Genomic DNA, 12,199 nt, shown 5'->3' on the forward strand with positions numbered 1-12,199 from the left:
GGACACCGTCCAGAGCATCCCCCGGGCCCGGTACACCCAGGCCCCGCCCTCCCGGCACCCTCTTAGCCAATCACATCACTCCATCCCGCTCTAGCCCCACCCCTCATTGTTTCCCAACAAAGCAAACAGTTCTATGCCCCGCCCCGCATTGTTTGCAGTCGGCTCCCATTGGCTGCGGGTGAGGGGGGCGGAGCTAAACCTGCCTATATAAACGGGCCGCGAGCGCTGCGGGATCAGTTCGGGCCCAGCGGCGGCAGCGGAGCGGAGGAGGCAGAGGAGAGCGGAGCCGCCAACACCGGAGCCCCGGCACCGGCCGAGCCCTCGGAACCAGCAGCCCCGGCACCAGCCGAACCCTCGGTGTTGCCAGCCCGGAGCCCCAGCACGGGGCGGTCATGGGGGGTGGGCTGGGAGGGACGGGGGTCCACCGATGCGCCGCTCTCGCCGTCCTTGCGCCTTTTCTCGCCGCCGCCTTCTCGGTACCGGCCCCTCCGAACGGGAGCGGCACCGGCACCGGCACCACCCCCGGCTCAGCAAAGGTAAGGGCCGAGAACCGCCGGGGCACCGAGGGACCACGCCGGGCTCCCAGATCGGGGGCTCGGCCACCGCCCCGGCCTGCCCAAGGTAAGGGGATGGAGAACGCGGCAGCCCCCCCAAACTGGGGGGGTCAGACAGCAACCCCGGCTCGGCAAAGGTAAGGACAGACAACCCGGGGCACCGAGGGACCACGCCGGGCCCCCCAAACCGGAGGGGTCTGGCCACCGCCCCGGCCTGCCAAAGGTAAGGGACAAAATAAAATTGGCAAAAATCACATTAAGTGCTGTGGATGTTCTTTGATGGCTCCATGCGTCACTCACCACCTGCACAAATCACAGAGCGCCCCCAGAAGTGGGGCTTGGACCCCCAAGAGTGGGGCTGGGACCCTCAGAGACCCCTCCCCGTGGGCCTGGGACCACCAGAAATGGGGCTGCAACCACCAAAGACCCCACCCCATAAACGCAAGCACCCCGAAAATGGGCTTGGGACCCCCAGAGACCCCTCCCTGTGGGCCTGGGACCCACAGAGACCCCTCCTCATAAACCTGGGCACCCCAGAAATGGGGCTGGGACCCCCAGAGACCCCTCCCCATGGGCCTGGGACCACCAGAAATGGGAGAGGGACCCCCAGAGATTCCTCCTCGTAAACCCAAGCTCCCCCAAAATGGGTCTGGGACCCCTGGAGACCCTTCCCATGGGGCTGGGACCCCTTGGTCCCATGAGGTTCCGTTGTCATGACGCTGCCCTGGGTGCCACCAGGTGTGGAACGCCTGCCGTGTCACAATAGAGCCTCGGTTTCGTCATTCCTGGTGCTGTGACATCATGGAATTTATGGAGTCTGTCATCGTCCTGGTGTCAGAGAAAACTGAAATGAAAATTTAACTTAATGGCGTGAGTTACCCTCCTTTAGGATTCCAATAATCCCCATTTCCAAGAATCCAATTCCGGTTTCCACTGGGAAGAAATGAAGAGATGAAAGTGTAAAAATAATGGTCTTTTATTAACAAGCAGGGAGGCAACAGGTAGAAAAAGGAAGTAAAGAATTCAATGGAATTCTGTGGAATTCATGGAATCTGTCGTCATCTGGGTGTCAGAGAAATTTAAAAATTGAATTTAATGTCCTGGAATCCTCCTTTAGGATTCCAGTTATCCCAGTTTCCAATAAACCAATTCCAGTTTCCAATATTTCTAATTTCCAGCGGGAAGAAATGAAGATATGGAAGTGAAAAAATAACAATATCTTTTATTAACAAGCAGGAAATTCTCCCAAAATCTCGATTTTAGCCGGGCCCTGCCCCCACCCCGCCCTTACACCTGCCCCCGGGCCACGCCCCTTTGGAAACCTTTCCCTCCTGACCAATCAGATCGCTCGGCTGTGTTTTGGTCACGCCTCCCCTCTGTTTGCTCACAATGTGGACCGTTGGTTGCTCCGCCCCCACGCTGTTTTCCCAATCCCCATTGGCTGTCCTGTGCGGGGGCGTGGCTCTGGCTCGGTATATAAAGCGGGTGGCGGGAGCAGCGTCTCAGTTCGGGATCGGGAGCGGCGGAGGAGCGGAACGGAGCGGGCGGAGACCCCCGGAGCGGGCGGACAGCGGAGGATCCCAGCGGTGGACACTGCAGTGGCCGGAGCCTGGAGGATCCCAGCGGTGGACACTGGAACGGCCAGAGCCCCCGGACCGGGGCGGCCGGACACCAGAGGATCGCAGCGGTGGACACCGGGGAACCACAGCGATGAACACTGGTCACAGACCGCCCCCGCGCACATTACGGTGAGCACGAACGGAACCGATCCGCCCCCTCCCGGTAATGGGGGAGGACGGAGATGATCTGACCCACCCCCCCCCCCCAGGTGAAGACGGTCCCGGCCCCCACAGCGGAGGAGCAGCAAGGGTGCGGAGACCCCACCGGGCACTCCGCTCCAGGGACGGCCTCCGCACACATTACGGTAAGCACGGGCGGAGAGGATCCGACTCCCTCCCGGTAAGGGAAGGAGGACGGAGATGATCTGACACCCCCCAACAGCGGAGGAGCGATAAGGGTGCGGAGACCCCACCGGACACTCCGCTCCAGAGACCACCCCCCGCCCACATCACGGTAAGCACGCACGGAGAGGATCCGGCCCCCTCCCGGTAACGGGAAGCGGCCGGAGATAACCTGACTCCCTCTTATCTCCACAGTGGGCGCAGACAGTCCCGGTTCCCGCGAACCGGGGAGCAGTGGGGCTGCGGAGACCCCCGCCCCCCTTTCCCCCCTTCCCCCCTTCATTAAATGAAAAACGAACTGAAACAAGCCGGCCCCTCCCGGTAACGGGGGAGGGCGGAGATGATCTGACACCCCCCGTTCATCCCCGCACGGGACCGGGGTGGAGCCGAACCCCGAACCGGGCCCTCCTTAACGGGGGAGAACCGGGCCCACCGGACCCTCCTTAACGGGGGAGAACCGGGACCACCGGGCCCTTCCTTAACGGGGGAGATCCGGGACCAGCGGGCCCTTCCTTAACGGGGGAGATCCGGGACCAGCGGGCCCTTCCTTAACGGGGGAGAACCGGGACCACCGGGCCCTTCCTTAACGGGGGAGAACCGGGACCACCGGGCCCTTCCTTAACGGGGGAGAACCGGGACCACCGGGCCCTTCCTTAACGGGGGAGGACTGAGACCGGAGCCAGAGACGAGCCTGTCCCACCTGAGGGAGGTGAGGAGGGCTGAGACCCCCGGTGCCCCTAAATGGAGACCCCAAAAGAGGCGGCCAGAGACCCCCCGGGAATGGTGGGAGGACAGAGACCCCCCCCCGGTGTCCTTCAAGGGTGAGAAGGGTGGAGACCCCCCCCGAGCATCCTGCGGGGTGAGAGGGGCAGGGGAGCATCCCCAGAGCCCCTGAGCATCCCCCAGGCTCCGGGCAATGGAAATCAGAATTTACAGAAATCCAATTTTACAACAGATGGGGGGAAAAAAAATCCAATTTTGCAAAAATCAAATTTTACAACTCGTGGGGGAAAAAAAAATCTACTTTTACAACTCGTGGGAAGCTTTGGCTGAGATTGACTCCCCCAAGGAGTCATTTGAGGTGAAAACACGAACAAATCACAAAGCCCCAACCCCCCCCCGGGCTGTGCCTGTCCTTGTCACACCTGGGGGCTGCTGGGGGTCCCCACCCCTGAACTTGGGGACCATCGGACCCCCCCAGTTAAGGGAGGGGACAGAAATGAAAAGTGAACTTAGGGAGGGAGAACCCCCCTGGGCCCTCCCAGACCCCCCAGAGGCAGAGGGGATGGACCTGGAGCGTCTGGGGGCACCAGGCAAAGGAAAATGGTCAGAAATGAATTCTAACAGATCGTAATTTGGCTGATTGATTGATTATTTGGCTGATAATTTAGCTGCTATTTGCTCTCCCAAGAAACACTTGAGATAAAAATGCAAACAAATCCCAAACCCCTGGGATTTGGAGCGCGGGGCAGCCAGAGATTCCATCCCTGTCACACCCGGGGGCTTTCCAAGTGATTAATTATTCAATTCTTTAATTGTTCTGTGGGTTTGGAGGCACAGGGCCCCCCCAGTCCTTCTCAGTGCCCCCAGTGTGACACGGACGGAGACCCCTCAAGCGTCCCCCGGGCTCTGAAATAAATAAAATTCAATAAAATCTGGCAGCACAAACCAGGCGTGCACTGATTATTTATTATAATTTATTATATAATTTATTATTTTAATAGTATTTATAATTTATATTATTATACATTATGTATATTATTTATATTAATTAATATTCCTTATATAAAAATGTGAAATTTATTATGGATTTTGTTTAATGGATAATAAATAATAAAAATTGGGGGCTGAATGTAAGGTCAGGCTTAAAGGTGGGGTTTGGTTTGGGGCTGTGGCTTTAGGAAGGGGCTGCAGTTGGGGCTGGCTTTGAGGTCGGGGTTAACCCTAAGCCAGCCCCAATTCTGGGGGTCCCAGCCCCACTTTTGAGGTACCTGCGCTCACCTTTTGGAGTCCCAGCCCCACTTTTGGGGTTGCCGCCCTCATTTCTTGCCCCGCCCCTGAGTGGGCGTGGTCACACGGCAACGCCCAGTGAAGGGTCACGCCCCCTTCGCGAGATTTTCCTGCTTCCCCGCAGCTCTCGCGAGAGTTGGCGGCGCGGGCGGGGATCCCTCAGAGTAGCCCGGCTCGGCCTGGCCGCGCTCCCCTCAGCCCTCCCCGCTCCCTCAGCCCGCTCCCTCATTCCTTCCCGGTCCCCTCAGCCCTCCCCGATCCCTCAGCCCGCTCCCTCATTCCTTCCCGGTCCCTGAAACTCCCGGTCCCCTCAGCCCTCCCCGCTCCTCTCAGCCCGTTCCCTCATTCCTTCCCGGTCCCCTCAGCCCTCCCTGCTCCCTCAGCCCGTTCCCTCATTCCTTCCCGGTCCCTTCAGCCCTCCCCGCTCCCTCAGCCCGCTCCCTCATTCCTTCCCGGTCCCCTCAGCCTTCCCCGCTCCCTCAGCCCGCTCCCTCATTCCTTCCCGTTCCGTGAATCTCCCGGTCCCTTCAGCCCGTTCCCTCATTCCTTCCCGGTCCCCTCAGCCTTCCCCGCTCCCTCAGCCCGTTCCCTCATTCCTTCCCGGTCCCCTCAGCCCTCCCCGCTCCCTCAGTCCTCTCCCTCATTCCCTCCCGCTCCCTCAGCCCTGTCTGCTCCCCTCAGTCCTTTCCCTCAGCCCTTCCCGCTGGGGAATAAACCCTCCTGCAAGGACCCTTCTGAGAACATGGCCTCCAAAACCCTCCTGCAAGGGCCCTTTTGGGCTCCAAGGCGAATAACAATAACAACAACCATCCCCAGGACTGAGCACACGGCACGGGGTGGGGTTCACAGCCAGGGGGGCAGCCCTGGGCCCCTCCTGGAGCTCTTTATTGGGGCCGGGGCAGGCTCAGCCCTTGGGGGCCGAGGTGAAGATGCGCAGGCCGTGCATGTGCTTGATCTCCTCGCTCAGCGCCTGCGGGGCAAGCGCGGTTCAGGGGCAGCTCTGGCCTTGGAGCAGCCTCAGCCGGCAGGCACAGCCAGGGGTGCAGCCACAGCCCCACAGCCAGGGCTGCTGCACCCTCAGCCCCTCTCTCCCATTCCCTCACACCCATTCCAGCTGTTCCCATCCCCTCTGTCCCATTCCCTCACCCCCACTCCCTCTCCTCCACTCCCTCTCCCAATCCCTCCCTCTCCCCCGTTCCCTCTTTCCCATCCCCTCTCCCCAGTTCCAGCTGTTCCCTTTCCCTCTCTCCATCCTCTCTCCCCTGTTCTCTCCCATTCCCTCTCCCCCTTCCCCACACCTGGGTCACCATCCTGTGCTGCTGCACCGGGCGCTTCTCCCGGAACTCCTCCGACTCCACGTGGATCTCATACATGTCACCACAGCCTCCTGGGAACCCGGGACAATTAACGTCAATTAAAATCAATTAAAGTCAGTTAAAGTCAAGGCTTGAGCACCCTCACACTCCTGCCCTGTCTGGGGGTCCCCGCAGCCCGGGGGGGCTGGAGACTGACCGGGTTTAAAAAAAACTGGGTTTGGGGCAACCAAGAGCGGGTTTAGGGCAACCAAGGGCAGGTTTAGGCCCAGCAGGAGCGGGTCCCTACCTGAGATGTCCACCACCTTGATGGCCGAGGCCCGCGGGAACTTCTCCCGCAGCAGCCGCGCCAGGCGCGACTCCCCGTCGGTACCGGAGGCCAGACCCCGCCAGGAGCGGCAGCGCAGGAACAGCTGGGGGGAAACGGCCCTGAGAGCCCCGGGGGGACCCCAAAAACAGCCCCGGGAACGGGGGGAGCGGAGCGGAGGGGAAAGGGAAATAGAAGCTGCCGGCACCGGAGAGGGGCACAAGAAGCTGCGGAACCCCGGGAGATGCGGGCGAACCGGGAGAAGGAGGGGCGGGAACGGGAGCTGCCATCACCGGAGGATGGGGCGGGGGGGGGGGGGTTACCTGTGCTGGGGGGACATTGCGAGGAGCGGAAGCACCGGGAGCGGTACAAGAACGGGGGAACACCGGGAGACGGTGGGGAACGGGGCCCGGGGACGGACACCGGGAGGGAGCGCGGGCCGCGGTTACCGGCACCGGGGGGACACAGGGGGAAACGGACCGGGAGGGCAGCACGAGCAGGGGGAGGGACACGGGGACAAGGACAGAGGGACAGGGGACTGACGGACACTCACCGGGCCCCGGCTCAGCCCCGCCGCCGCCATCCCGGGGGCGCGCCGGGGTCACCTCCGGCTCAGCCAATCAGAGCGCGCCGGTGACAAAAGGGGCGGGGCCAGCGCTGCGCCCCACGAGCGCCCCCTGGTGGCTCGGAGGACCAGGAGAGACACACACACACACACACACACACACACACACACACACACACACACACACCCCCCCCCGACGCCCCCCAAAGGGTCCCCACCAAGGGTCCCCTCCTGACCCCAAAAAGACCCCCCCGACCCCATAAAAAGCCCCCTCCTGACCCCATATAGGTTCCCCTCCTGACCCCACAAAAGTCCCATCCTCCCCCCACTCCATTCCCATATCCAGGGTCCCATCCCGACCCCCAAAAGGATCCCATCCCCCCTCTCATCCCATAGATGGAGCCCCAACCCTGATCCCCCCCCCCAAAGGACCCCCAATTCCCATACCCAGAACCCCATCCAGACCCCCAACCCCAAAAACCCCAAAAATCCCAATCCCCAAACCCCAATACTGCTCCCAATTCCCACTACCAGACCCCCAATCCTAAAAACCCCAACTCCAAAAACCCCAACCTCAAACCCCAATCCTGTCCCAAATTCCCACTCCCAGACCCCCCCAATCCCAAAAACCCCAACCCCCAAAACCCCCAAAACCACACAAACCCCAATCCCACAGGAATTGCAGCCGAGCCTGGTGTTGAGTGCAAAAAATAAATATAAAATTTATTAAAACACCCACAATATTTTAAAGGTATCGGGAATAATAACACAGCCCAACTCAGAATAAAATACAAATTAAAAATAAACAACAACAGAACAAAAAAACCCCAAAAAAACAAAACCAAAACTGGAGGGGAGGATCCAAACTTGCGATTTTTAGGAATCCTAAAAAATAAATTTATTGAAACATTGGGGGAAAGAAAAGGAGGGAAAAGGGGGTAAAACAACACAGAGAGAAAGGGAAAATGATACAAAATAAAATTATCGGCATCGATTTCCTGTCCTAGGAGTATCTACAGTTTAATTACATGTTAATTAATTCATTAATTAATTAATCCTATTGCCTTGAGACGTGGGAAAAAATTCTACCGCTCCTCGATCCGCCCCGAAACTTCATTTCAAGTAACCCCAGAGCCGAGCCCAGCCAGGAACCCCAGAGGGTTTGGGACCCCCCGGTGCCTCCCCCGCAGCTGCCGCCGTCCCCAGAACACCCCAAAAAGCGCCGGAACAGCCCCAAAAAATCCCAAAAGAAATCCCAAAAAGCGACGAAATACCCCCCCCAAAAAATCCCAAATAATGCTGGAGCACCTCAGAAAAAATCCCCCAAAAATTCCCAAAATAAATCCCACAAAGCGCCAGGACACCCCAAAAAAATCCCCAAAAAAACCCCAAAACAAATCCCAAATAATGCTGGAACAGCCCAAAAAAATCCCAAAAGAAATCCCAAAATAAATCCCACAAAGCGCCAGAACACCCCAAAAAAAAATCCCCAAAAAAATTCCAAAATAAATCCCAAATAACGCCGGAACAGTCCCAAAAAATCCCAAAATAAATCCCAAACCATGCCGGAATACCCCAAGACAAACCCCCCAAAAACCCCCAAAATAAATCCCAAATAACACCAGAATACCCACCAAACAAATCCCAAAATAAATCCCAAACAATGCTGGAAGACGCCAAAAAAAATCCCCCCAAAATCCCAAAATAAATCCCAAAAAGCGCCAGAATACACCCCAAAAATCCCCAAAAAAACTGCTGGAACACCCAAAAAAAAAAAAAAAAATCCCAAAAACCACTGGAATGCCCCAGAAAAAATCTGAAAAGAAATCCCAAAAAACCACTGGAACACCCCAGGAAAAAAAATCCCCAAAAAATCCCCAAAAATTCCCAAAAAGCGCCGGAAGAGCCGCCCCACCTCCGGCCAAATTCCTGGATCCCAGAAGAAACAACACTTGGGTTGTAAATTTGGAATTGCATGGTGCAAAAAAATAAAATAAAATAAAAATAAAATAAAATAAAATAAAATAAAATAAAATAAAATAAAATAAAATAAAATAAAATTTCCAAATCAAATGAAATCAAGTCAAATCAAGTAAAAAAAAAAATAGAATTTCCAAAATAAAATAGAATAGAATTAAAAAAAAAAAGAATTTAAAAATGAAATGAAATGAAATGAAATGAAATAAAATAAAATAAAATAAAATAAAATAAAATTTCCAAATCAAATGAAATCAAGTCAAATCAAGTAAAAAAAAAATAGAATTTCCAAAATAAAATAAAACAAAATAGAATAGAATAGAATTTTTAAAAAAGAATTTCAAAATAAAACAAAACAAAAGAAAATAAAATAAAATAAAATAAAATAAAATAAAATTTCCAAATCAAATGAAATCAAGTCAAATCAAGTAAAAAAAAAAATAGAATTTCCAAAATAAAGTAAAACAAAATAAAATAGAACAGAATTTAAAAAAAAAAATTTCAAAATAAAATAAAATAAAATAAAATAAAATAAAATAAAATAAAATGAAATAACAGTTGCAAAATAAAAAATCCCACTGACCCAAAACCCCTCCTCGCTCCCGGAACCCAAATGAGGAAATTGCGGCGGGGTCGAAAATCCCTGAAGGAGGCGCAGAAATGGGGAAAACCCGGGTGGGAAAGGGAAAAGGGAAAAGGATGGAAAATGGAGAGGATCCCTGATCCCAGAAATGCGGGAGAGGATCCCAGAAATGCGGGAGAGGATCCCTGATCCCGGACAAGCTGCACCCGGGGCTGGGGGCTGAGGTATCTGCTGGGGGGCGCGGGGGGGAAGTAGCACCAAGAAACCCCAAAAAAAGGAAAATCAACCCAAAAAAAGGAGAAGGGGAAAAGAAAGAGGCGGGAGGAGCTGGGGGAGGCGGGAGGGGATGAGAGCGAGGAGCTGCGGGAGCCTGGACAGGGCTGGACACGGTGCTGGACACGGGATGGACACGGGATGGACACGGGATGGACACAGGATGGACATGGGATTGACATGGGATGGACACGGGATGGACTCGGGATGGACACGGGATTGACACGGGATGGACACAGGATGGACACGGGATTGACACGGGATGGACACGGGGGACACGGGATGGACATGGGATGGACACGGGATGGACACGGGATTGACATGGGATGGACACGGGATGGACACGGGATGGACACAGGATGGACATGGGATTGACATGGGATGGACACGGGATGGACTCGGGATGGACACGGGATTGACACGGGATGGCCACGGGATGGACACGGGATGGACACGGGATTGACACGGGATGGCCACGGGATGGACATGGGATGGACACGGGATGGACACGGGATTGACATGGGATGGACATGGGATGGACACGGGATGGACATTGGATGGACGTGGTGCTGGTGCAGTGCTCAGCACCAGGAGCACAGGGTTGGCCAGGTGGTGCCTTGGGGGTGCCCGGTGCCCGAGCATCACCAAACTGTGTGCCATGCCCATGCAGGGTGGGCAACCCAACCATCATGTCCATGCTCCGTGCCCAATCACCGTGTCCATGCTCTGGGCAACCACCAAGTCTGTGCTCCGTGCCTGTGCAGGGTGGGCAACCACCCTGTCCATGCTCCATGCCCAACCACCCTGTCCATGCTCTGGGCAACCACCGTGTCCATGCTCCGTGTCCAACCACCCTGTCCATGCTCCGTGCCCAACCACCCTGTCCATGCTCTGGGCAACCACCGTGTCCATGCTCTGTGCCCAACCACCCTGTCCATGCTCCGTGTCCAAGCCCCTTGGCCGAGCGCTGTGTCCACACAGCCCAGCTCAGCACCATGCCCACACAGGTGGCTGAGCACCGTGTCCGGGCTGGGTGGCCAGGTGCCGTGTCCACGCCTGAGCACCACCATCAGCACCACGCTCAAGCACCATGTCCACAACACGTGGTCAAATCCCATCGTGGCCGAGCACCACGGCAGAGCACGGGTCCAGGAGCCATGGCCAAGCACTGAGTCCAAGCACCGAGCAGAGCACCCGGGTCCATGTGCCACGTCTGAGCACCGTGTCCACCATCCTGTCCAAGCACCACGTCCACAGCGCATGGCCGAGCACCAATGTCCACTCACCACGTCCAAGCACCATCTGCAAGCACCAGTGCCCAAGCACCATGTCCACTCAGCATGTCCGAGCACCAATGTCCAAAAACCAATGTCTGAGCACCATGTTCAAGCACCAGGTCCGTGCACCATGTCCACACATGTCTGAGCACCATGTCCACACATGTCTGAGCACCATGTCCACACATGTCTGAGCACCATGTCCGAGCACCACGTCCACGGTGGCATGGCTGAGCACCGTGCCCGAGCACCATGGCCACGCACCATGTCCGAGCACTGCAGTCAAGCACTGTCCACACATCATGTCCACGCACCACGGCTGAGCACCACGTCCATGGTGGCATGGCTGAGCACCATGCCCGAGCACCACGGCCATGCACCATGTCTGAGAACCATGTCCAAGCATGGGGTCAAGCACCACGTCCACACACGATGTCCGAGCACCACAGCAGAGCACCATGCCCAAGCACCATGTCCATGCACCAAGTCCAAGCACCAAACACAGCACCATGTCCACACACCATGTCCAAGCACCGCGGTCAAGCACCGTGTCTGAGCATCATGTCCAAGCACCACGTCCATCATGCGTGGCCAAGCACTGGGACCAAGCATCATGTCCAAGCACCATGTCCAAGCACCATGTCCGAGCACCACGTCTGAGCACCACGTCCACCACGAGTGGCCAAGCACTGGGACCAAGCACCACATCCACGCACCACGTCCGAGCACCGCACTGAGCACCATGGCTGAGCACCGTGTCCACAAGGAGTGGCCAAGCACCGTTCCTGAGCATCACGTCCAAGACCACGCTATGTCCATGACCTGTGGCCGAGCACCATGACCGAGCACCATGTCCATGACCACGCTATGTCCATGACCTGTGGCCGAGCACCATGACCGAGCACCATGTCCATGACCACGCTATGTCCATGACCTGTGGCTGAGCACTGAGCCTGAGCACCGAGTCCGAGCGCCGCGTCTACGCTGTGTGACCGAGCACCGTGTCCGAGCACTTATGTCCACACGCCATGTCCGAGCAGCCTGGCCATGACCACACACCTGGCCCACCATGACCACACACCTGGCCGAGCACCCTGTCCAGCACCATGACCACACACCTGGCCGAGCACCGTGATCACACACCTGGCTGAGCACCATGATCACACACCTGGCCCACCATGACCACACACCTGGCCGAGCACCGTGATCACACACCTGGCTGAGCACCATGACCACACACCTGGCCAAGCACCGTGACCACACACCTGGCTGAGCACCATGATCACACACCTGGCCGAGCACCCTGGCCGAGCACTGTGGACACCTGGCTGAGCCCTGCACCTGGACATCACCTCTAGCACCTCATCCTGGGACCACAC

General features: G+C 56.6%; 2 protein-coding genes across 2 annotated transcripts; one reads left to right on the forward strand and one right to left on the reverse strand.

Moving 5' to 3' along the window:
- Window positions 1–392: 392 nt before the first annotated feature.
- Window positions 393–4,183, forward strand: LOC132339831 (basic proline-rich protein-like). The gene is made up of 5 exons (XM_059870349.1): window positions 393–621; window positions 1,818–2,302; window positions 2,383–2,478; window positions 2,556–2,627; window positions 2,711–4,183. Exons 1-5 carry the CDS (start codon window positions 393–395, stop codon window positions 2,960–2,962), a joined length of 1,134 nt encoding a protein of 377 aa, XP_059726332.1. The 3' UTR covers window positions 2,963–4,183.
- A 1,179-nt stretch (window positions 4,184–5,362) lies between these two features.
- BOLA3 (bolA family member 3) lies at window positions 5,363–6,778 on the reverse strand. Its single transcript, XM_059870609.1, has 4 exons — window positions 6,699–6,778; window positions 6,128–6,251; window positions 5,824–5,912; window positions 5,363–5,495 (listed from the first exon to the last, which is right to left on the reverse strand). The coding sequence occupies exons 1-4, from the start codon at window positions 6,726–6,728 to the stop codon at window positions 5,430–5,432; spliced, it is 309 nt and encodes a 102-aa protein (XP_059726592.1). The 5' UTR covers window positions 6,729–6,778; the 3' UTR covers window positions 5,363–5,429.
- Between the last annotated feature and the right edge of the window lie 5,421 nt (window positions 6,779–12,199).

Source organism: Haemorhous mexicanus, chromosome 30, assembly GCF_027477595.1.
Source record: "Haemorhous mexicanus isolate bHaeMex1 chromosome 30, bHaeMex1.pri, whole genome shotgun sequence".
In the NCBI taxonomy this organism is placed as follows: Eukaryota; Metazoa; Chordata; class Aves; order Passeriformes; family Fringillidae; genus Haemorhous; species Haemorhous mexicanus.

Coding starts and splice junctions, on each gene's coding strand:
- LOC132339831 (XM_059870349.1), top strand. CDS start 393: ATGGGGGGTGGGCTGGGAGGGACGGGGGTCCACCGATGCGCCGCTCTC. Junction 622..1,817: donor ACCGCCCCGGCCTGCCCAAG/GTAAGGGGATGG, acceptor TCTCGATTTTAG/CCGGGCCCTGCCCCCACCCC. Junction 2,628..2,710: donor CACCCCCCGCCCACATCACG/GTAAGCACGCAC, acceptor TTATCTCCACAG/TGGGCGCAGACAGTCCCGGT.
- BOLA3 (XM_059870609.1), bottom strand. CDS start 6,728: ATGGCGGCGGCGGGGCTGAGCCGGGGCCCG. Junction 5,913..6,127: donor CAAGGTGGTGGACATCTCAG/GTAGGGACCCGC, acceptor CCGGGTTCCCAG/GAGGCTGTGGTGACATGTAT. Junction 5,496..5,823: donor AGCACAGGATGGTGACCCAG/GTGTGGGGAAGG, acceptor CTTGCCCCGCAG/GCGCTGAGCGAGGAGATCAA.